General features: G+C 37.2%; 1 protein-coding gene across 1 annotated transcript; it reads right to left on the bottom strand.

Moving 5' to 3' along the window:
* Positions 1-85: 85 nt before the first annotated feature.
* Positions 86-25,698, bottom strand: LOC140144677 (uncharacterized). Its single transcript, XM_072166485.1, has 17 exons — positions 25,673-25,698; positions 24,796-24,943; positions 20,366-20,500; positions 17,102-17,378; positions 16,461-16,604; positions 13,177-13,369; positions 12,510-12,658; positions 6,234-6,428; positions 5,599-5,756; positions 4,758-4,875; positions 4,380-4,469; positions 4,018-4,107; positions 3,362-3,451; positions 2,537-2,689; positions 1,999-2,254; positions 774-943; positions 86-395 (listed from the first exon to the last, which is right to left on the bottom strand). Exons 1-17 carry the CDS (start codon positions 25,696-25,698, stop codon positions 103-105), a joined length of 2,685 nt encoding a protein of 894 aa, XP_072022586.1. The 3' UTR covers positions 86-102.

Raw genomic sequence — 25,698 nt, 5'->3', positions numbered from 1 at the left:
CGTCCATCATCCTCTGCGATTGCAATGAGGTCGAATTGATTCGGGAGTAAAGTGGATTCGTAGTCAAATTCAATGCGCGTGGTAATCTCACCAGTTTCACTGCTAATGGCAAAGAATTGCTTGTACTGTCAAAATGATAGAGCCACTCGCGGTATGCTCGGGTATCGTCGTATTATACTCTGATTGTAAGAAGACAGGGGTGGCCAAGTTTGGTAAAGACTCTTCATCACATGCGATTCCTTCGTACCCATTGTAACACTCACAGAGATCTCTTGCTATACACACTCCTTGGTCAGAACAGTTGTTAACGTCATGACAACTCGGAATGTCACAAAAGATTCCAAGCCACCCTTCTGTGCAATTACAAACGTCATATTCGACACAGGAACCGTGTCCTAAAATGATATAGACCATGCAAAAAAAAGGAATTAGTAATGGCTTGAAAAGAATCTGCCGTAAAACGTTACGTTTTCGCAGTCTTACTGTGGCATATAAAGAAATGAGAACATTACTGTGTATTTAAATAGTAAGGAAAAACGTTTAACCGGTTTAATTTATTTTCTAAGCCCACTTACAACAATGTTGCTATAAAAATAAAATCAGAGATATCTTCAAAACTTAACCGCGTGGGTATTCAGAATTCATTATTTTTTTTTTGTACCATTATTTAGTAACTGAATGGAATCACTTGTTCTAACTAGGAACTGACGGCCAACCGTTAAAGAACCGGCGGCCAATTTTGAAGTCATCCCTTATATTATAATAATATTTACCAGAACAGAATCCAAGAGTTTCGCACGAGTACACTGAACATTCTGAACCGGTGAATCCCAGGTCGCACACACAGAAATTTGGCTCTACACACGTGCCATTGCCTGTACAGTCGTTAACCTCGGAACAGTCTAGAGAGCTACAGTCTATTCCATCATATCCTAAGTAGCATCTGAAAGAATAGATTAACAAAAACATCGTCTGAACATCTATGGTTGGAAAGTATCTTTCTTAACCGCAGTCAGGCGAGCAGATGATACTCAAAGATATTCCATCGAAGTTTAACATTACCTGTCAGATAATGTGATCCTCTATTGTCCCTTTGAAATTAAAGGCCCCTTTGAGTTCCCTTTATGACCACTCCCTTTAAAATTTAATGACGTTCCCTATATTTACACTTTAAAATTTTGAAACGTTCCCTTTAAGACTCCTCGTTATCCCCGTTGAATTGTTGACTCATCAGCACGACCTTGATTGCTGATGTGGGAATTAAGTTCCTCGGTTGTATTTTAATGTTCTTCCATTTGCCTCCTCTTAAAGTAGTCGAAACTCCCCTTTATACTATGTTGTATGCAGGGTGAATACAGTTTTGAAAGTATAGGTTAACGGCCTAATTTAGATCAGCTCTTTACTCAATGTTCAAAGGGAACTCAAAAGCCCCCGTTGATTTTAAAAGGGAAATTCATCTACCCATGGAATAGTGGTATTGGAAGTTAATATCATGGGTCAGGTTGGTAAGATTGGCAGACATTTAAATGGATCGCAACGGTTCTCCTTAAAATTTAAAAGGGGAACCTTTAGCTTCTCATGGAATAACGGTATTAGGAGGTTAGCAAGGGTGACTGGTTGATTACAATTATTCCATTCCTCGCAGAATATACCGCCCGTTGAACCCGTTAAAATACAATCTATGCATCATGATGAACTTTTATGAAGTCCCCTCTGCCTCCCCTTTAAAATTATTTTATGTTCCTTTCAAAATGCTCAAAGGGAACTCAAAGGGTTCATCGGATTTCAAAGGGGACAATTTGGAGAGGACCCCTGAAAAAATTGTGTACGTTTATTAAATGTATATAATTGAAAACCGAATTGAAAAGACTAGTTTGTGTATGACGTCCTGTCAACCAGACCAAAAATGCTGTACTGCGCAGGTCAGCAACCAATCACATCGCGCCTTTGTCCTGACGTCAGACGCAAACTAGTCTTTCGGTCTTCAATTATACCTACCTGCAAGTAAGGTCTTCAGCACTTTCTTCAAACACACACACGCCGTTACCGTTACAGTCATTAAGGTGACTGCAATTTAACGGCACACTACAGTTGCTACCAACATATTCGCTGTAGCACTCGCAGGTATCTGGAGCAATACAGTTGCCATTCCGGGAACAGTCGGCTACCGCAGTGCAATCTGGCATACCACAAGATGAACCCTTCCAACCACTGAAGCAGTTGCATTTATCATGATCTACGCAATCACCATTCCCTTAGCAGAAGAAAATAGTTTAATGTATCGGTTGAAATTGATAGCAATGTGCACAGGAAGAATAGTGAAAAGCTAAAAACAAACCAGTAACATCTGCAATAACATACGAGAGAGATTGTGAACTGGAAGCAATGATGCAGCGAGAAATATTACTGCAATTCTACCGGCAGTAAAAGTGCTGGCTTTAAACATATTCAATGAAGAAACAAATGTGATTTCCTAAATTATAATCTCATCTTTGATCTTTGATATAAACCTTATTCATTTTTTATTAATAATTACCCGAACAATAGCTGAATGTTTCACACGTTGGCATGTCGCAAAAATTTCCATTCCACCCATAATCACAGTCACATACATCGAAATCAATACATACACCATGGTCTGAGCAATTCAAAGTGTTGTAACACGTAGCAATAAGACTACAATCATCTCCTGTGTACGGCAAATCAAAAATAAAGTTTTGGGTTTACATTCTTGTTTTCATCATTTTTAGTATATCTAAAGGTCCGTTGATAGTATTGATTAGTCGCTTTGACGCTCTCCGCAGAATCAGACGCAATTTGATTGTGCATATAGAATCTTGCCTTCACAGCAAACACAAAACGTTTTCGACATCATTCGCCAAATGTTACAAAAGGTTGCCAGAAAACCTTTAAATGTCGGGTTAAATAAAGGGTATAAAACGCTTTCATAAAAACACGTTTTGATATTACTTCCTGCAAATATTCTAACATATTGTGATTTAAGTGTTGACAGAATATTTGTTAAAAAACGTTTGCAAAAAAATATTTTACAATGTTTTGAAAACATCTAAAAAAATAATTTGTAGTGTGTTTAAAACGTTTTCATGGCCTTTATAATTAAAACCTGACATTTTGATGTTATTAAAAAAAAGTTTTTACCAAAACCAAAACCGAACCTGTTTAAAACGTTTTAAAAACGTTTTGTGTTTGCTGGGTTAGCACTCGGCGGTTATTTCATTATATTGGAGATCCATATGAAACTCCCTTCCATAATCTCACTCTAATTTTTTGACGATAATTATGAGTTAAACCTTTGAAAATACAGAAGTACTAGTTATGTGTGAATGTGTTTTTTACTCACCAGTATACCCAGGCGTACAGAGGCATATATCCGTCATAAGACATCGGCCTTTGGAAGGATCCGTACAGTTATTTACAGAAAGGCACGAGGCTGCAAGAACGACAGTGGAATGTATTTTGATTAAACTAGATAGAAGCCATTAAAATAAAAGTAAGTGTTATAATTGCAAAATACAGGGAATGGAGTAGGTTGATCGATTACTTCATTACATTGTCGCGCAACAGGAATTTACACTTATTGGACTGTTCTCATGGGAGACACAACTGGAAGCATAGAGCTTGAATTCCTCATGTGTCTCCCATGCCCCTATGTGCAAACATGTTCATATATTTACCATGTTTACATTCATTTGGTTTTAATGGTAAACAAGCCATCCATCTCTACATAATATATAAATCTCCTTAGTGCCATACAGACATTTAATAAGATATCATATTTGCTTTTACAAAATATATTGTAAATATTTGAATTTTTTACATATTAATTATTCTATAATGATGGTATATGCGAGATCGAGTGCACATATGTGTTGTGATCAAGAAAAAATCTGTCTGAAGTCGGTCATATTAAATTTCCTGCATTGCAACAGGTTGTCATTTTAAATGATACTTTAGCAAAACCCGAATCGTAATATTAATTGAAATTAAATAAGTTACCTTTAACATCGCAAATAGTTCCTTCCCATCCAATGTCACAACTGCAAAATCTCTCATCACAATGTCCTCGTACGCATTCGCCACAAGCACCTTAACAACAAAGACCATTCAGACAATAAACAACTGAAGCATGATTAAAATGTACATGTAGGAACAATTTCATTGTCGTTTGACCACTAATTACCATATTGTTTCATCTTTTCAGCAGTGGTTATGTTTGCAAACCATTCTTAATGGCCTCTTTCACATTGTCTCGTCTTTCCAGGGTCTAGCAATATGCCCAATATATTCATGTACGAGTTTCCAACGGTTAAATTTTGAAACAATTCCTCACTGTTTAGCATTTATATAAATTTGGTTACCTTCGCGACAGTCTTCCCCAGACCAGCCATCCAGACACTCACACGTGCTGTTAACACATCTGCCTTTACCATTACATTGTAATGGGCAACCTACAGCCAATAATTAGATAGAGGGGTTAGACATAATATGGAAACAGATTATAATTAAACATAGTGCCGCGTCAAACTTTCTTACGATAATTATATTTAGGAAATCCGTAAATGTTTGCACTAAACGTTTGAAAAAAAAGATAATTCCTTGATTTTTGTGTACTTCGAAATGGAGTCACTCATTCAGATAACACTATTTTTAATATTCACACGCCATGTGTCGAATATCAAGGTCATGTCTTCCATAGGGGGTATATGATGAATTTCAAATGGAATAGCCCGTTGTACCTGTCTTAAGGGTTTCCTGTTCACTAAACGATGTGTCGTTTGTGACAGCCACGTCATAGATGCATCCCTGAAGAAGAGACCCCTCAATACCGAGAGCGATGCAGATCTCCTCGGCAACCTAAGTAATAATATAAATTATAATATATGTGTCACTTGTGAATCATTAGCATCAGATCGCACTAACTAGGGTGGTGAAGCACAAACCTATCCGGATTCGCACTTGTTACACCCACAATTTTTTTGTGTAGCCCCGCCAATTGCAATGAGTGAAGGAATTCAAAGTTTATATTAACCGAAACAACTAATATATCACCAATTTTTAAAACCAGTAGGGAACTTGAGATCACGGAAAAGTAATCCAACCATCCTCTGTTTGTTTTATGTATTTTTATAGTAACAATTGAATTTATAAAGTTTCGTCAGCCTGCTACGATAAGTCGTTTTTGTTATTTTGAGAAACAGTACAAAATATGGTTCCAGCACATATCAGTTATGTATGTAATCACCCTAATCATTTTCTCATTATCATTTGTTCTTTTGCAAATAAGGGAATGAATATGTTTAAATGTATGCTTGAACCATATTTTGTACTTGCTCTCAAAATTACAAAAAAATGAGTCAGGCAAGTGTCGTAACAGGGTGACGATATAACTTTGGTTCTGTTGGTCTTAAGTACAGTTGGCAACCGACGTTATTTATAGTTAGGATATCATATCATGATGTAATAGTGAGTTTTGATTCACTGAAGAGCTTATGCTGATAACTTACAGTTGACGATGATAAAACTGAGCTATTAGCAGGTGCTTGTGTTTATTCTAATAAAAAAAGCATTCAAAATAACCTTTCGCTGTTCCTCTGGAATATGATCAAGTGAGTAGATAGGAACATAATGTGGGTCGGTGTAGGATTTGTCCATAGTGTCATTCACGTGGAAATTTGACTGGTTCCAAGACCAACTTCCTTGTATTCCAGGGTTGAGCTGCGATGTAATTATTTCCCCTAAATATTGAAAGATATGTTTAATTCGACAGGTTAGCGAGTTTTATTTTAACAACATTATAGAAAACGAGATAGTAGGCATACTAAGTCAATACTAACTACTTCTTTCACAAAGTGATACGGCTGTAGAAATGAGCAGTATTGTTATGATAATTCATCAGGGCATACTTAATTTGATTTCATTTATTGTGCCATTGGCACGCCTGTTTTTTGTAAATTATCCGCTATAATTCAAGACGGAATAAAAAAGTTTGCGTATGACGTCCTGTCAACTAGATCGAAAATGCCTTACTGCGCAGGTCAGCAACCAATCACGACGCACATTTGCCCTGACGTCAGACGCAACAGACGCAAACCAGTCTTTTTAATATTATATTATGTTGACAAAACGATTGCATGATCATATTCCAAAAGCGGTGTACTTAATGCAAGAAGTAACTGTCGCTTGCAATAGGTACAATAAACTAAATAACTTACAAGAAGCTGCAAATTCAATGGCGTCGGTGTAAGTAACTTCATCGGGACCTTGGAAGTCATTACTATCGTCGTCGTCCATGAATCCACATAATCCCTCTGTTTTTTCATAAAACCCCACTGAAGGCGTTAACAATATGTTCAGGTACTGTCGATGCATGACATTGCTGTGACGAACTTCAAGAGTGAGTGAAGCTCCTGAAAATTGAACAAAATAGATGATGAAACAGAGAGGAACTGATGCAAATGTAACCCTCAAGGAATGTTATCATACGAAAGTGATGACAGTAATAGGTTGCAATCCTTTAGGTGAAAATAAAAATTATTTTGTTCAAGTACATAGTAAGTTCGAAAGGACAAGACCAGAAATTGCAGATAGGGCAACTGGATTATGTTTTAAGCATTTCATTTTAAAGGGCTTGGGATTCATGAGGAAACATCTGTAACAGGCTTAATTATAAACGAACTTGAACAATTTATTAATCATGCCAACCAAATCCACCCATCAATCAAGTTCACCAGTGATTATTCACCTACTCAAGTTAACTTCCTGGATGTTGTTGTTAAATTATGAGAGGGACAGATCCACACTGATTTATACAGCAAACCCACAGACAAGCATACCTATCTGCTACCCACAAGCTGTCACCCAAGGCATTGCACTCGTAATATCCCTTACAGTCTCGCTCTACGGCTACGTCGCATTTGCTCAGATGAAAGTGCTTTCCAGCACCAAGCTGAAACCCTTAAACAACAGCTTATAAATCGTGGTTACCAGGAAGACAACATTTCTAACCAAATCACAAAAGCTGCTTCAACCACGCGCGAGAATTCCCTTAAATACAAAATCAAATCAAAATCCAAACGTGTCCCCCTCGTGGTTACATATCACCCCAGACTCCCACATTTGTCAGAGATCATCAGGAAACACTGTCACATGATCGAGACTAACCCTCGCTTACACAAAGCCCTTCCCGAAGTTCCCCTCATTTCATACAAGAGACCACCCAACCTGAGAAAACATCTTGTTAAGGCCAAAGTTCACAAAAATTCCAATATAGATCCCAAGACTGATAATGGCTGCAAACCTTGTCAGAAACCTCGATGCAAAAACTGCGCCTTTATGCAAGTCACCAGCACTTTCAGTAACAAAAATCGGAGCAAATGCTACACCGTAAGACAAGAAGTCACTTGCAGTACCAATAATGTTGTTTATCTCATTGAATGCGCCAAATGCAACATTCAGTATGTGGGTGAAACTGGTAATAATATAAGAGAAAGAATGCGTAACCACAGATGTACCATCAAGCACCACGCCAAACACGCAGACAAGCCAGTTGCCGTGCACTTTTCCTTCCAGATCATAGCATCGATGATGTCAAAGTCACGGTCATTGAATCACTTGGTCGCCAATCCAAATTTAGACGTCAGCAGCGCGAGAAATTCTGGATCAACAAACTTCATTCCCTTCAACCCGAAGGCCTTAATCTTAGTGAATAGGTCCCCCCCCCCTCTTTTTCACGCGCACGTTTTATAGATGCGCCTTCACACTGCGTTGTTTTTAAGTCGCGATCTTTTTATGCTTGTTTTTTTACGCGTTACGCATTAATTTTCTTGCTTGTTTTTAGATTGTTTTCTTGTGTCATTTCATATGTAATAAAGCCTGAAGAAGGTACGCCCAGTACCGAAAATTTGCTGTACAACTGTTTCCCGTCTTCGTTTGTTTTATTTTAGTCTTAATTATAAATAGGTGTCTAAAATGTGGTAAAGAACGGTTATGATTACAGGTAAAACCGGAGAAATGAACGATAATGGTAACTTAATTTTTATTTATATAATTGGTTTATGAGTACTAATTGCCGTGTTCAAGGACGCACAGCGCTATATTTCATCTTCATTCTGGCCTTTTACGGAACGTATATCCGACTCTTTACTTGCACCTTACGTATTGAAAATTGATAACAGTTCTCGTCCGCCTTTTTTATTTTCTCACATGATTTGACTTTTCAGGTCATCAAATAGAAGTTCATGACCAGTCGTTTCCTGGGAATATGCTAACCACAGTTCGCCGATTGAAAAAAAAAGAACTTTGACGTACAGGATGCAAAAATTATTGCTTCCAGCCATGATTGGAGGATGATCTTACGCCCAACCCTGCCTTATAGAAGTAAGTATTTCAAGCATTCTGATGAAATTGACACCACAAACTTACTACTGAAATCATATTACGGTGTACCATGAGGGACATGAAAACTTCAATCAGGTTTTTGCAAACTTCAATCAGTTTTTGCAAACTTCAATCAGTTTTTGCAAACTTCAATCAGTTTTGCAAACTTCAATCAGTTTTGCAAACTTCAATCAGTTTTGCAAACTTCAATCAGTTTTTGCAAACTTCAATCAGTTTTTGCAAACTTCAATCAGTTTTTGCAAACTTCAATCAGTTTTTGCAAACTTCAATCAGTTTTTGCAAACTTCAATCAGTTTCTGCAAACTTCAATCAGTTTTTGCAAACTTCAAACACTTTTCGCAAACTTCAATTGTTTTTGCTAACTTCAAACAGTTTTCGCGAACTTCAATTGTTTTTGCAAACTTCAATCAGTTTTTGCTAACTTCAAACAGTTTTCGCTAACTTCAATTGTTTTTGGTAACTTCAATCAGTTTTTGCTAACTTCAAACAGTTTTTGCTAACTTCAATTGTTTTTGCTAACATCAATTGTTTTTGATAACATCAAACACTTTTCGCAAACTTCAATTGTTTTCGCTAACTTCAAACACTTTTTGCTAACTTCAATTGTTTTTGCTAACTTCAATCACCCGAGCGGGCCGTGATAAGGGTATCAATTTCAAGCTTTTTGCAAAAAAGGGTAGCCTTTTTAGCCACTTAGGCCTACAAGTCGGGATTAAAGGTTGTGATTTTCATGTTTTGTCGGAAGCCGTTTTCCAACTGGTATTTTACATACACAGCAATAAATATCAAAGCCTGTACGGGAGCCCAAGTATTTTAGTCTACTTTATTGTATTAGTGAAAAGGGTGTACATATTTTGAGTTGATCAGTGAAAAGGGTTCCTACTTTGCTCCAAGATCAGTAATAAGGGTTAATTTTTTTACACACAATAAAGGGCAGTGTTTAGGGTTGGGAATCTGAGGGGGATGTCTGAGGATGACAACACATAAGTGAGTGCCCCTGGGGGTTCTCAATATCGTAACCAGACCGTTGTCATGGGGGGGATATGCAGGGGCAGGAGTACTGACATGGATGGGGTGGAACTACATAAGCTACATTGAAGTTACTTACTTTGGTGAGGGCATCAGGGGGCATGGCTTCTGAGTGTAAATGCCCCTTTCTGGTTCTTGCCACTGCCGGCTCTAGGGTCCAGTGGTGTTGGAAGGGGGAAGGGTGATATGGGGGAAGGCCCATAACCAGGGGGCTCGGCGGACGCACCCCCAAATGCCCCAAAAGAACCCCCATTTTTACCCAAAAAGTCTCCGATCGGAGTTTTTTATGCCTTTTTGGTTCAAAAAAGGTCAAAATTTGGGGGAAAATCCACTTTTTCAAAATCCGACCCCCTAGTCCAAAACTTTTGAAAAAAAATCCACTTTTTCAAAATCAGTCCCCCCCCCCATAAGTCCTGATTACGGGTATGGGGCCCGGGGGTCACTCCCATGTGGCCTGTACACCATCCGCGATAATTAAAATGCGTAGTTTTTCGTGGGTAGGCACGATACACGCATATCGTGTTTAAGGTGTCAAAACATGAAAAATTGGAAAAAATGGTAGCAAAATTGCAATTGCTAATACGTGGAAATTAAATTTAGGGCATGGAATTTGATGCAAGGAATAAAATCCCTGTTTAGGGTGTGAAAACAGGCGCGTGTTACGTGTTTAGGGTATCGTTTTAGCCAAGGGTTAAATCCTCGTTTAAGGTGCTTTTCAAAAGTTGATTATCGCGGATGGTGAGGCCACAATGGGAGTGACCCCCCGGGTCTGGGGAGCACCTGACCCACTCCCCCTATGCGCGCTACTCATTTGCGGTGCCATGGGGATTCCCCCGGACAGAACCCCCTGTTCCCCAGTAAAAACCCAATTTTGCGCAATTTTTGTTGATTTCGCCAACCCCCCCACCCCGAAATTCACTCCCCGAAAAAATTCATGACGCCGCCACTGGCACCACTTACCTAGTATCATGTCAACGAAAATTCCCGGCGAAAATTGTACTAGGGTTTTATAATTACAAAAGTTTGCATGTCCCTCATGGTACACCGTACCGTTTGTCTTCTAAAGGGTTTGAAGTTAACAAAAACAGGGTTGAAGTTAACAAAAACAGGGCTTGAAGTTAGCATAAACAGGGTTTGAAGTTAGCGAAAAAAGGGTTTGAAGTTTGCAAAAAGTGATTGAAGTTTGCAAAAACTGATTGAAGTTTGCAAAAACTGGTTGAATTTTGCAAAAACTGGTTGAAGTTTGCAAAATTAGTTGAAGTTTGCAAAACTGGTTGAAGTTTGCAAAAACTGATTGAAGTTTGCAAAAACTGATTGAAGTTTACAAAACTGATAGGTCCCATGAGACATGCTTGGTGGTGGACCAACATTGTTCAATGTCTCAGCCTATATACATACACAGCAATGATAGCAGCTAGGTCAAGGCTGCTTGAGGCAGACTCCTCACAGTGTAATATCACAGGTTACATAACCAGGGCACCAGAGAGAGAGAGAGAGAGAGAGAGAGAGAGAGAGAGAGCAAGTTGTGCATGTACCTACTACTCTTAGTACCTATATTTAGAATTATGTAAATCAGGCAAACTTAAACAGTGACTCACTACTATAAATGTTCCTCATAATCTGCTACCAAAATTGGATAAAGGCCACTGAGTTATCAGCACATTTATTGATGATTTGATCAATGACAGAATGAGTATCTTACAATGTAAGGGACCATTCACAAACACTTGTTAAGGGGCCTGATGCAAAAAAAAAATCAGTCTCGAAAATGTTTCAGGGCCCCCTTTTCAGATCTAAAAATGTCAGGGCCCCCTTTTGACATGAAAATTATGGGTCAACCCCATAGAAAAGCATATAAACTCAATTTTCCCATGGAAAATTTGTGGTCATTTTTTCACCCCCCCCTTAGGTCTATGGTAGAGACTACTGTCTCTCATGGGACACAATCCGACACATGTTAGCAAAAACTGTTTGAAGTTAGCAAAAGCAATCGAAGTTAGCAAAAACTGATTGAAGTTACCAAAAACAATTGAAGTTAGCGAAAACTGATTGAAGTTAGCAAAAACAATTGAAGTTTGCAAAAGCTGATTGAAGTTTGCAAAAACTGATTGAAGTTTGCAAAAACTGATTGAAGTTTGCAAAAACCTGATTGAAGTTTTCATGTCCCTCATGGTACACCGTATCATATACTTTAATTATTGACACCAAAAAACTTGTTGCATTTTCTCAAAGCGGAAACCGTTTCATTGGAAATGAAGCATACCAACATAGTATTATGGATGAAATCATAACTCGCCGGTTCCGTCCGGTTCCGTCCGGTTGCTACTGTTCTAAACAATGACAACCGGATGGAACCGCCGGTCAACCGCCGGTCGAGTTTTGATTTCACCCCTTATATTTTCATTGAAGACGAGGGGTTAGAATTGTCAACATATTTGGTTTTGCATAATTTGAAAGAGTGAGCACCCTTAATTACTAAAGTACTAAAGTAAGTTTACATGAAAAGACGTATTGATTATGAGAAAAAGAAGAGTATCAAGTTAAATTTGCCATAATAAAACTGTAGTGCGCCCAAACAGTATTCTTGTGTGCGATAGGCCGTATAATTTAGTATGCATGTCGTACCTCAACGGCTTTGCTAACAAATACCGTAGAATTCGTGAGGTCGTGAAATATGAAATAAGAATCAATAAAGAAGGCAAATTTCCAATTTACGATTTTAATGCAAAAATAGGTCAAAATAGGGGGTCACATAACCAATACGATAAATGCACGGAGAGTATTTTCTTTTTCTTTTCCTGGAAGTACCGCGACCCCTTTTGGAAGAGGCCGCGACCCCCAAAAAGGGAACCCAGTTTGGGAACCATTGCTGTTAGGTATCTCCTGCAGAATGGACTTTATTATACGTATAACTGTGTAATAGTATTATAGGTTATAAAACAATTATATAAATACTTACCACATGAGGACCATTTATTAGGTTACATTATAAATACACATAAACAGAAAACGCAAATGACAAAAATAAAATAAAGGAAATTAGAAATTCAGAACCTGCTTACGTGCACTCTTGAACTGAAATGACAAGAAAGCTACAGCAACCCCATCAGATGTGTTATTAGCAACTGGTTGTTCAATATCAAGAATCACTGTGGAATTACCCAAGGTGTATTTTAATTTATCTCGTACTTCCTCTAGGTCTCCGTCGATCCTATATAAAGAACATAGGTTTCAAATTTGCTTAACGAAAATGACATTTACTGAAAGACGTTAAAGTTTGTAGAAATTGGCCTAAATTCTGGAGTACCGACAGACAAGATAATAGAGTGCAACCCCTGGCTCGAAATACTTGGACAAATTGACCAAAAGTTGTAATTGGCATTTCTATGGCCCGATTCTAATTGTCCATATTTTTGCGCGTATCAATAATATTTTTGTCCTGGTATAAGTTATTATAGTAGTAGGTCAGCGGGACGGTCTGAAAATTTTGCTTCTTCTGGCATGTCTAGCTCAATGGCCTCAGTACGCCCCAGGATGGGGATAGTGCAAGCCGTAACCCTCTCTTATTTGGTTTTTGTTGCCGAGTTCCTACATGTCCTACGGGAAGAACATCTAAAATAAACAAGCCCCATTGTTGTATTACTTTTACCACTTTGTAGAATTTCGTCGTTGTGGGCGCTATAACATGCAATACTTAAAATAGATAATAGAGTTCAACTTTAATAATACCTAAGAAACGGCATATCGTTGACAGTGGTACCCGGTGTTGTAATGGTTGCTACACTATCTCCTGCTTTAACGGCCACTGCCCCAATCAGAGATGCGTTATTGTGGTAAAAAAATCGACTGTGGACACCAAAGCCATTGTCCGGACTCTGGCAATATACAAACTCTCCTATTCCAAAGTAGTCATACGTCTTACCTGAAAAGCAAAACGAACTCTCAAGTTCTACAGTGATCTATTGATCAAATGCTTACCTTTTATTATTAAGGACTGTTATTCCGAAGGTTCGTTACTCCGAAGGTTCATTACCCAGAAGGGTCGTTACTCCAAATTGGTAACAAGGTTTGTTATTCCGAAGAGTCAATACTCCGAATTTAGAACAAGTGTGCCTTCGGATTATAGATCCTTCGGAATACCGAACCAGATTGTAAATTCGGAGTAATGTCTTTCCGGAGTAATGAACCTTCATGATCCCACAGAATAACGGTCCTTCAGAATAGCAATATGTGACCGAAATATGCAATTTCAGGCCATTTGTAAAAAAGAGCGCGAACCTAAAATGGGCATGAACTAGGGACACCACAGCAATTGTTAAATTGGTGTTATAGTGGTACAGTACTTATCCCCCCTAATGGCTTTCATTGTAATGGTGGTTATTTGTTAAACTGCGATTTTTACTTTTTAAGAAATTAATTAAAACTTTTCGGTGAACAATACCTTTATGGTCACACCTCTTAAAATATTACTTTGATTCATTACATACCTACTACCAGAGAAGCTGTCTTAAACCTTTTTATATCGTTTTTACTCACTACAATATTTTGTCCTACATATCGAAGTCTGCAAAGGACTCCACGGAACACCATTCAAACTTGTTTGTCGGGAAAGAAAATCAGATGACTATATTAGTCATACCTGATGAAAGCCTCCGATGTGCAGGACGAATTATTTCAGTGAGTAAAAATGAACTTAGTTTTGTCACAAAAAAAAACACATCCAAAACGTTTATTTACTGAACAAACTTGATGAATCTATTCATTTAAATCAAGTACACTGTTGACGGCATCAGTTTTTATTTTAAAATCTTGACGGTACTATTCTGGCATGTTAACTTCAATTTACATATAATGTTGAAAATTGATTAGTATCTATTATTGGAAACTTTCGTTAAAACAACTTTTCGCCAAAGGTTAACCTTAACACCCAGATGGTGTTTTTTGCTATCGGAAGGGAGAGAACAAACGAAATGAGCAAAAAACTTTTTTGCTCATTAAGATAAGAGAAAAAGTAAAGAGAAACATCTGTGTGCATGTGATTTTGAAATAAATCTCATATTTGACCATTTCTGCTTTTAAAAAGCAAATTTAGGGGCGCTTCGGGCAAATTTGTTCAAATTTAAACCATATTCGACCATTTAAGACTAGAGAATTGGGCAGCCAAGATTATTTTTCTTGCAGCCAAGAAAGACCATGCTTCCCCATTGCTCCGCGAATTGCACTGGCTGCCTGTGAGGGAGAGAGTCTACTACAAAGCCATGCTGTATGTTTACAAGTGTCTTGCTGGCTTGGGGCCAGATTAGTTGTGAGTGGACACTACGAATGAGCCGTAAACTCGGCAAATTGTATTCTGAGGTGCAGTGCAAAATGTGCGTGCGTGATGGTTGTATTCATAGGTGTCTCAATTAGGCGCGACATGTTTCTCATTTGATAGCGTTTAAACCAATCAATAATCCTATTGATCAAGAGGATAATAATCTTCTACATATAGAATCATTAAATAGCTCTAGTCTTTGTTTGCTTTGACTAAATCCTGTTCAAGTGGTGGGTTACAATTGCATTGTATTTTGTCTAGGTATGTATAACCAACAATATCAATGAGAGGACATTCCTGAAACTCGTTGACCTGGGGATGATTTGAAATGACCGCCAATTATGACTTTATTACAAGCAATGTGGAAAAAGAGACACGTGTAGAGCCGAAAAAGGGTACCATTTTGTTGAAGGAGCAGAGTTCAACAAACCATAACCCCGCTTCTGGATATCGTTTGAAGTCAAATGATATACTATTTTCAAGCTTATGATATATATTTTCTAAACATGAAATAAAACAAAATTGACCGGGCCGACTTTACGGCTGATTAGTAGTGTGCAGTCACATTTGGCAACCTCCTTGACATTATATATCCATGGAAGACAAGGACTTCGATCTGGCACTGATGCCACTCGCCTGCATGTGCCCAAACTCCACTACCGCTCTTTTAAGTCAGCTGCTGATAAGGCTTTTTGCTTTCACAGCTCCAAAGTTGTGGAACCAGCTACCTGTTTCAGTCCGCTCCTCCAATTCTTGGTCATTGTTAAAAAAAGGGCTGAAAACATTTCTGTTTTCAGAAATATAATTGCTTTTTATTGTCATGTTTTACTGTCATGTTTTTGCTTTATATTTCATGCTATGTTGTTTTGAGCGCTGTGATCATTTGAAATGGCGCTATATAAAAGCCTATTGTATGTAGGTATGTTTAAGCTTCAATATGATTTTAACACTTTCATGATCCTTTCCTAGCTCACCAAGATATCCCCCCCCTTGCAGAAGTTCTGTATACACACCTGGTACAGGTGCGAGTGAAACTTATAGGACTTAACATAATGTGAAATATATATAGAATTACGATCCAGGTATTTGTGCCCATTCTTTGATAATCAGCCTATAACATATGGTGCAGTGCGATGTAGAGTTAAAGTATACGTCTAATGCAGGGCAATACATACAAAAACAGTTTTGATCCATTGCTATGGGAATTAAGCACGTTACATCACTACTTCTACAGATGGTATCCTACTAAATTGCCCAGATATTTTAGGGCTTGTTGCTGAGTTTTGGGAACTTAGTATGATATCCTCGATACTAAATTGTTATTTAGGTGAATAAAGTAGTGCAATCATGGTTCTATAGTGCAATTTAGTGCAGTGTATAGCAGGGTTCAATGTGCATCCCCCAGGATTCTACCAAACCAACTTTTATCTTCGTTTGATGGCCCTGTAACACATTCAAGATGTTAACAAAAATTATTCTTCCCGGCACGCCGGCCATATTCAAGATCAAAGATCAAGATCAAACACAGCGGTCAAATTTCAAAGCACACCAAAATATTTCTCCCATTTCAAGGATTCAGAAAAAATATAGTTTTACCTACCTGCGGCATACCGTTCTTGAGTTATGCAAAAAGGTCAAATCTTGGGGGCTATAATATTGCACTAAATTTGGTTCCACAGAGTAAATATCAGTCACATACCATCTAGTGTTTTTAAGTGCGGATCTCCTCCTCCTCCCGTCGGTACTCGGCGCTCACAACATGCTCCTCCCCAGCCTATATTACACCCACAAGTGGATGTGCATTGTCCAAAAATTAAGCTGCAAACACCATTGCCGCTACATCCTTTGAATAACAAAGAGATATCTTAAACATAAGTCACATACACACACGATCGCTCGTGACTGTCTACCAGCTTATTAGTGGTTCAAAATCAGTCATTTCCCCTATTTTAAAACCTCTATTCTAATAATAATCCCAAGGCTACATAAATTTAAATTGCTTGGTTCTCGTCCTGAGGATTTTCATGAATTGATAAGAGAGGAGAGGTAGGTTTTTGTTTTCTTTTTTTCAATGTAACTGTTCTTGTTCTTGTTCTTTTAAGTCTTTTATGTACTCGAGGAAAACGAACGAGGAGCCCTCTTTTCTTTTCTTCTTTCAAATTTGGCCCCAGTATTGACGCCGTGGGTGTACCTACAATACATGTGAATCACAACCAGTTTCAGTAAAGATGTATAGTCTAATTTTTTAAATTTTTTTAAACCGAATACTTTACACAGACTAAATAAGAAAATTATACAAATAATAATCATGTTAATTTCAGAGATACAATGAGCCCTGACCTTGACATGGAAAACAGTCTGGTGCATCACACAATGCCCCTTTTCTTCCAAGCACACACGTTGGTGGTATTCCACACTCGTCGTCGCCTTTACAATGACATTCACAATTCTCCCATACCTGCCTCTCGTTTACCTCACACGGGGGACAGATATCGTCACACATACATCTCGATGGTCCCAGAGTAGACTTTGTGCAATCTTTGCAATCACACGAACATGGACATTCACCGCTTTCATCAATGGTGTCGTATGAGCCATCTGCACAGGTACAGTCGCACTGAAATTATACATACACGTATTAGCATGGCTAATTTGTTTACCACATATCATTTAATGCTAGGGATTAGTTAATACTTAAAGTTATATGCTGGCCACAGGCTTCAATATAGTTTCTAATAATCTAGAGCTATTTTAAGAACCACTGAATCTGTTTGTACTCATTTTAATGCAGTTTACATGCTGATTTCAAAATAATATGGTCATGAAAATGTACCTTTTAAAGACAATTTTGAAATGGTCACCTAACCTGGAGTGTTGAGAGGGTTAAAACACCACCTAATACAAGTCCGGGGGAGGGGCAGATTATGTGGGTATACTCCCTCGGAACTTTGAGGTGGTGGGTTTTTGGGAGCTGACTGCGAAGGGTGTCTTTTGGAGCTGCGAAAAAGGAAAAAAGGGGGTCTTATGGAGTTCCAAACAGTCAAAATCAAGGGTGTTTCTTGGCTTTCTGGAAGTGTGAGGAATGAACAGTTTAGTGGGTCTTTTACAGCTGAAATGATCAAAACCAGGGTCTTTCGGAGCTCAATTTTGGTCAAATTTAGAGGGTCTCTCTGAGCTGCGAAATCCAAATATGCGACCTTTCCGGGAGCATTCCCGTATCACAGAAATAGGCACACATATATATCCTAAACAAGTTAAGAAAAAAATCACCAAACTACTCCTCTATTCATAAGGATTAAGAAAGGGTATATTTTGACATGCATATCTATGATGTACTGTTCTCAAGTTATAAACAAAAGTCAACGGTCATATTTTGACTTCCACAGAGGTCCGAATCCTATCCTTTAAAATGCCCCGAATTTAATTTTAAAAATTTCAAATTGTTCCTCTTGCGAAAAATAAGAATAGTTTTCCCTTACTCAAATGTTAACAGGGTAACAGGGTAAAACCGGTCAATCACCAATTCCCCATTTATATCTATTGATCGTGATCTATTTTGCGATGTTACATATGTAATGAAATATCCTAGATGGTTCAAACTATTCTTGTACTTGACTTGTTTTTGCAAGAGGACCCATTTGAGACCAGTTTTGTTAAAATCTGAGCATTTTTACAGATTTGACCCATGTGGAGATTAAAATATGTCATTTGAATTTTTCCCTTTAACTCAATAACCATACATCGCAGATAGCTCAAACTATAATGTTTCAGAATCCATGGAGTTGTTTGGTGTGGTTTTTAACAAGATACAAGATATAAATTTTAATGACCTTTTCCCGCCATTTTGGAGAGAAATGATTTTGGCCCTTTACTCCAAGTTTGTTAAGCATGCCAATTTTTGTGCTTTTTCGGAACAATGCACAATAGGTTTCATCATTCTGCAGCACTAGTGATTGGAAGTATAGAAGTAGAAGTTAAAGCAGAATTTCGCGTGTACGACAATGGCTTTTAATTAAGGGGTGGGTATGAACGTTTGGACAGTATTTATTGTGGGACATTAGAGCACATCAGACATATCGAATTGCATTCTGAATACGAAGAATGTCCTTCTGATATCAAATAATTTTGATTTTTTTTTAAATCCGCAATGTAATACACATTTTATGGCAAATGATTAAAAATTGATATTTTTGATATTTAACAGTACTCGAAGTAACCTTTATAAATCTGATGATTTATACTTAAGGTGTATGTAGGTGGGATGAAAAGCCGACGATCAATTGAAAATTTTGACCTTTCGTATTGAAGATATGAATTTTTTCACCAAAACACTAAAAAAAAATAGGTCTTTTGGGGAAAAAATCCATATCTTCAATATGAAAGGTCAAAATTGATCGTCGGCTTTTCCTCCCAGCTGCATACACTTTAAGAATATGTCATTAGATTTATTTCGAGGACTGTTATATCAAAAATAATTTGTCATAAAATTTGTATTATATCGTGAATTTCAAAAAATGAAAATTGTTTGATATCAGAAAGACATTCTTCGTATTCAGAATTCAATTCGATATGTCTGATGTGCTCTCATGTCCCACAAAAAATACTGTCGAAACGCTCAAAACACTCATTCCAGATCCCTTAAGCGAAGTCGAATTAAAACTAAATTGTCAATAGGGAGAAAATTTTTGGCCGTGTGTATAATATGAATGTTTTTATACCCTTGTGTCTAATATGGTTTAAGCTGTTGCTTTCTTCCATGCTTGGAAGCACATCAGTGGTTCAAGATGTGTGCACTCACCCGGGTTAAAACAGGTGCCTGTTTCTGTAAGGCAGTCATAATGGCTTTGTTACATGTTTTTGTCGTTGCTATGCAAAGGGGCTTTAACTCTTCATTCATGTTTTAACTATCATCGAGAGATCATATGCTATTAAAAAGTTGCACATGCTATTAAAAACCCACCCTCCACGCCCAATAAACGTATTAAGTGAAAATAAAGTAACAGCGAAACATGTTTAAGTTAACATGTTTTAGCGGAAAGTTAGTAAGAAAAATCAATTGGTTCTAAGTTTTATGTAACGTTGAAAACATTTTAATGCTAAATTATGTGGTTTAAAATTACACGGGCATGTTTTATCGGAGCTTTAAATGTTTCAAAGTTAATCATGTTAAACAGAAATACCATAATAAATGTCAAATGACAACAAAATAAGGTAACTTCGAATTCATGTTTAACAGCATAAGAATTGATCTAAATATAATCAAGCTTTGCACGCTTTGATTGAAGTTAATTTAACAGTTTAACATGTTTTTAAATATAACATGTTTAACATAACAAGTAGGAACACGGATAAGATAATAACTCACAAGTCAATAAGTGATTGTAACTTTGAAGTCAAGTTTAAGTCTAAAAACTTCCGTCATGGATACCCAAACCGTAGACACTGCATATTATAGCTGTCTTGTTTAACTAATAATGTCTCCCAGCGCGAAACACTTGAGAAAAATTGTTCACAATAAGAAAAACTCAATTGCGCTCTCTCCCAAGTGTGTGATGTTTCATCTTTGATTGATTATTTTCAAGAATCAATATATAGAAAGATTACCGGACAAGTGCCGTCCGAATTCATTTCCCTTTCAGTGCCGTCAGCACAGTTGCAATAACATTCTGGGTCCAAATATTTTCTCTTCAGCGTTTTGCCATCTGGACATGTGTCACATTCACATTCTCCGTCTTTTTCCTGCAAATGAAAAATTTCACAATTCATTAAATTTAAATAATTTAAAAAAAATGCTCGGGGCAATGGTCCATACAATCATCCCCCCTCCCTAATGTTGACGCCTGCACGTGGGTTTATGACAAAATTAACCTCATATTTGGTCATTTTGCGGGCTTCGCGCTCATTTATATCACTTTTGTACCACATTTCACCAGTTTTATGCCAAATGTTTTTCGCGCGCGCATTTGTACCAGAAACTTCTTTTGTCGCCAAAAGGTGCAGGATTCACTATACTTCAAGAAAATATTTCCATCCACCATCCACATGTCAAAAAGATATCTACACCACTGTAATATCACGTACGTATGTAATAATATCACATAATGGTATTATTTTGAAAAGAGGGACGGCAATGAACAGAACCTGCCAAAAGATCCAGGGAATAGAGCCTTTTGGGTAGTTTCGTACCATTTTAGGGGGAAGGTAAAAAGTTTGATTTTCTCTGTAAAACCATTTTTTACAGAATGGTCAATTATCATAAATTTAATTTCATCCCTTCTATAGTATTTAAGGTCTTTCGGAAAGTTACTCACAACAGGTAAAATGAAGGACAAGTTTGGACGAAACCGAATTTTGCTTATAAATCTGTCTGCTATCTTCAGTAGAGAGCAAGTGATTTTCCAACTGGGTTAATAAAAAGTGCCAAAATAAACCTTTTCGATCATACCCCCTTTAGTTTTTGAAAAGAGCTCATATAAAAGGTATGAACATGTCAATATAAACTTTCTTTGGTCACACACCCATACACTCCACCCCCACACGCACATGTTGCATCCTTACACCAAAAGACCATTTTATATTACAGTATTTACCCCCCCCCATCCAAAAGGTATGAAAATACCAACAAGACTCTATTCCCTGGGTCTTTTAGCAGGTTCTGTTCATTCTCGTTCATAAAAACGTACGTAATATTATTACGTACGTACTTGATATCATTCCGTACGTACGTGGTATTATTACACTCGTGATCCTCTATTACTATGATTACGTACGTATACGTGATATTGTTACATACGTATGTGATATTTTACCATGTCCTCTCTGAGTCTTCGTAGTATTGAAAGTATTGATGCAAAGTTTCCCCGTAATCTTAGTGGGACCAATAATTAGAGAATAAATGATAGGATTTTGTCTTTTGCCTATCAATATCGTGTCATAATGGATGGGCTGGCCAATATTTTGAGTAGTGGATGCCGGCGCAGCCGGTAACAAAAACAAAAAAAATATTGGCCAGCCTATCCATTATGACACGATATTGATAGGCAAAAGACAAAATCCTAACTTTTATTCTCATTCTTAATCAGATTTAATGTAATTTTTGAAAGAAAAACTGAAAAAAAAAAAAAAAATAAAGTTACTTTTGTGAGGACATCCCCGTTGTTTTAAATGAACGAAGCCATCACGAACATCTAAGCCACCGAATCGCGTTTTAGTTCTCACACGTGTATTACGCGAACGCATTATCGCGCGATCATTGAGGAGCAACAAGCGTGCCGCCGTTGCGTGGCGGCGCGCGCCCTGACTAATATCACTATCAACTATTGTGAGATATTATACACCAGAAAACCAATCAAATTACTTGAATTCTTTACAAGACGCACCCATTGAATAAGAATTTAATTTATTTGGATATCTATTATGAATTTATTTGGTATCAGAAAATCTAATTTATTTGAAATAGGGAAAATGAACCGTGAAACCATCTCGTCCTTCAGCCATCGGTACCTATAATCTTGGGAATAAGTCTTGCACGCTTTTGTGTCATGAACGGAAAACTGACACCCCCTCTCCCCGTGCAATGTTTGGAAATGCCAATGTCTTCTGCAGTTTTCCAAAATGTTCCAACATTGATTGATGGGGAAGAGGGGAAGGGTTAATCATTGTTGTAGTTGTCATGTTTGTTTCTAAACAAGATTTACAATTACAACGTTGTTTTCACTGCAAATTCTGCACGTAATTACGACAATGTGTACCAATTGAATACATCAATACAAAAGCCACCTAAGTCCATAGGAAGTGATTTTGAGAGAAAAACCTGTGTATCATTTTAATTCCTTCAGTTAGATTTACCTGGTCAATATGGTAAGTTTTACGTGCAAATGAGTGGATTAACCTGTATTAGGTATGACGATTAGCATTTCAGGGACTTCGTGGGGTTCATTTTAAATTTTGGACTTTTTTTGAATCATATACAAAGACAACAATGTTAGAATGAGATTACCACTAGTAAGATAATACAAAATAAAGCACACAGGTATGTATAATGTTGATAAGCATTCTGCCATGTAATATAAACCACACACTTTCCTTTATTAAACCCATTTTTTGTTCAAAAGTCACTCTCTAGCAATGAATGTGTTACAAGTGGACTTTTATACATAATGGATTTCAAACAATGTGTTACAAGACTCAAATCATGGAATTGGTTGATTCTTTCATACATGCTATTTTTCACATGCTTAATAGACACGGAGAATGAATTTGAGTTGTTCTAGCGGTTAGAGCGATATACATCTAATCCATGTCTGATTTTCTCGCTCCAGTTCAAACCCGCGCACCACCGAGTTATTTTTTTCAATGTTTTATTAACCAATTTATTGTATTAAATCAAGGACAGCACAATTTTAAACATCCATTGCTATTGCGATTTTTTTTTCATCCACATTGAAATTGACCATGCTTGACCATAAGCCCTCTCTTACTAAAAAAATGTATAAACATTCTACTATTTCCATGGTCATATAAAACACCTCTAATCATTTACACATCAAAATTAATTAGCGTAAATTGGCCAATTTCCAAAAAATGTGAAGCCACTACGCAATGTCCTATGAAGTTCATTGAGGTGTTACCCCATTGGATTTTCCAATTTGAGGTGAATGCAATTTTGAAAATGTACCAAAATCACAATTTCAGGTATTTTGAATTTACTTTTATTTCGGCCCATGCCCTAGATAATTAAATTTTATTTTGATACCTCGATGGGCCTCATAGGACATTCTATAGCGGCTCCACATTTTTTCAAAATTCGATATTTGCTGAAAAAATGAAATGCGTAAAAAACGTCATGCAACGGGTTCATGAGCAAAGAAAATAATAAGATTCTTGTTGTAATTAGCACGCTTTTTATACAATTTGCATAATTTTTCCAGATTTTTTTTTATGTTGTGAAAACTAAATACATTAATGTGTCTAAAAATGACAAAAACTAATTTTTGATGAAATGATGATTTTGGCCTATCTAATTACACCTGTCCCACCTTAAGTACCCTAGAGGAACCTTAACATGATGATGAAGTGTAAGTATCATGAGCATAATCACTTTGGAGTGATAGATTTTCAACTAGAAATACATGATTTTGGTTTCATGCTAAAAATGCCCAAATCGGCAAAATTAGGCAATTTTCATCTAGAAACACTGGGACATGTGATTCAAAAATTATCACTTTCATGAAAGATGTTTCATCATACATGCACCAAATTTAGAATGATTTCTCCAACCTTCATCCCGAAGTTCAGGTGGGTTAAAAAAAAACACCCTTAAAAATCATGTGCAGTTGACGTAAAAAATATCAAAACAAACAAAAAATGGCCTTATCACATTTTCAAAGTTTAGTAGAAAAAATCATACATTCGTAGAAATGACTTTTCGGCTTATTAGCAAAACTAAGTGGCTATATTATAGCTGCCGTTACTTATCTTGTGTCATACTGACAATAAAAAATTCAAAAAGTCGAATGTTTAGTAATACCAGCAAGGTATTGAAGTGACATGTTGCCTCGACTTTTCTGAATTCGCCAACTTGAGGAGTTAAAAGTTGTTACAATTCAAACTTCAAACCTTCAGGGAACTTAAACAACTTAGAATGTGGTACTCAACTAAAACACAGCGCCTACGTTGTTTCAATTCAACCAAATTAAGTTGTTGCAACTCAAACAAAATTAAATAACCCAATATAATATCTTTCGCATTTGTAAAATGTTTGACCACTTCTCCCAAATAATTCAGCTTAATAACTTAAGCGAACAACCCTTTTATACAGTTTGCTTCAACTTTTTTTTTAATAAGTAAGCAATTCATTCACATGTAACAACGCATTCGAGCCAGTGCTGCTAATCAAATGATCTTGAGTCTGGCATTACTTAAAACTATAGTAGTTGGCATGATCAGAAAAATTAAATGCGTCACCAGAGAGTAGATATTGTGTCACCTCAAACACTCTTAGTAAACCCAACGGACAATTTCTTTGACTGTACCTTGACACTTTTGACGGTATTGTCCGGTGGATCACAGTAGCACGGGCACATGCACTCAAACTTATCAGGATGGATCTTTCCAGGAAGTTTTTCTCCAGTTTCTTCGTCTTCGCAAAGGCAACAAGCGTATCCCGGGTCTAGACATTCTCTATTGAAGATTATAAAGGGGAAGCTCATTACATGTATTATGTGCGTTAATTTTCATCATACTTACCATCATCGTACCCTCATAAATGTCATGCAAAAAACTAGAAGTATACCCAATTTAAAAGAAAAATCGTGGTATCCAATACGTATCATTACTTTTGTGATCTATGGAACACTGAATGTAGGAATATTTACAAATTATATGAAAGCAATGATTCCGATCATAATAAAACTTAATATTATGATATGCTCATGATATAATTTACTTTGTGTCACTTTGGCTCGCAATAGCGATATTTGCTTAATACCACCGACAAGTGAGGTTAAGAGAATGTGTTACCCCAGAGCCGGGGATCTTAGGGGCAAAAAGGACCTATAAAAAGCAAATATATGATACCTTGATTGGCCCACAAGGTCTCTTTGCTTTTTAGGGGCCATTAACTAGGTCCCCTCCTTTCTTTGCTTTTTACGGGTTCGTAAAAGTATCTTTTCTTTGCTTTTTACGGGCCCACTAAGGTCTCTTTTTGTTTTTAACGTGGCCCTGTTCCTCGCTTTCTTACAATATTCGTTCAACGAAAGCGTCAATGTAATTTTAGCCAAACATTTGCACATTTTCGCGCGCGCCCGTAACACCATATTTGAACATTAATTTTTAGCATGAAAATGAACTTTTCTGCGCTTCGCGCAAAATCTATTCCAAGAAAGTTCTTCCTTCCACTTCAACACCTACCTCCATCCCCACCTCCCCAGTGTCAT

The sequence above is a fragment of the Amphiura filiformis genome, unplaced genomic scaffold, assembly GCF_039555335.1.
Source record: "Amphiura filiformis unplaced genomic scaffold, Afil_fr2py scaffold_71, whole genome shotgun sequence".
Classification (NCBI taxonomy): domain Eukaryota; kingdom Metazoa; phylum Echinodermata; class Ophiuroidea; order Amphilepidida; family Amphiuridae; genus Amphiura; species Amphiura filiformis.
This window is presented reverse-complemented; position numbering and strand designations above follow the sequence as displayed.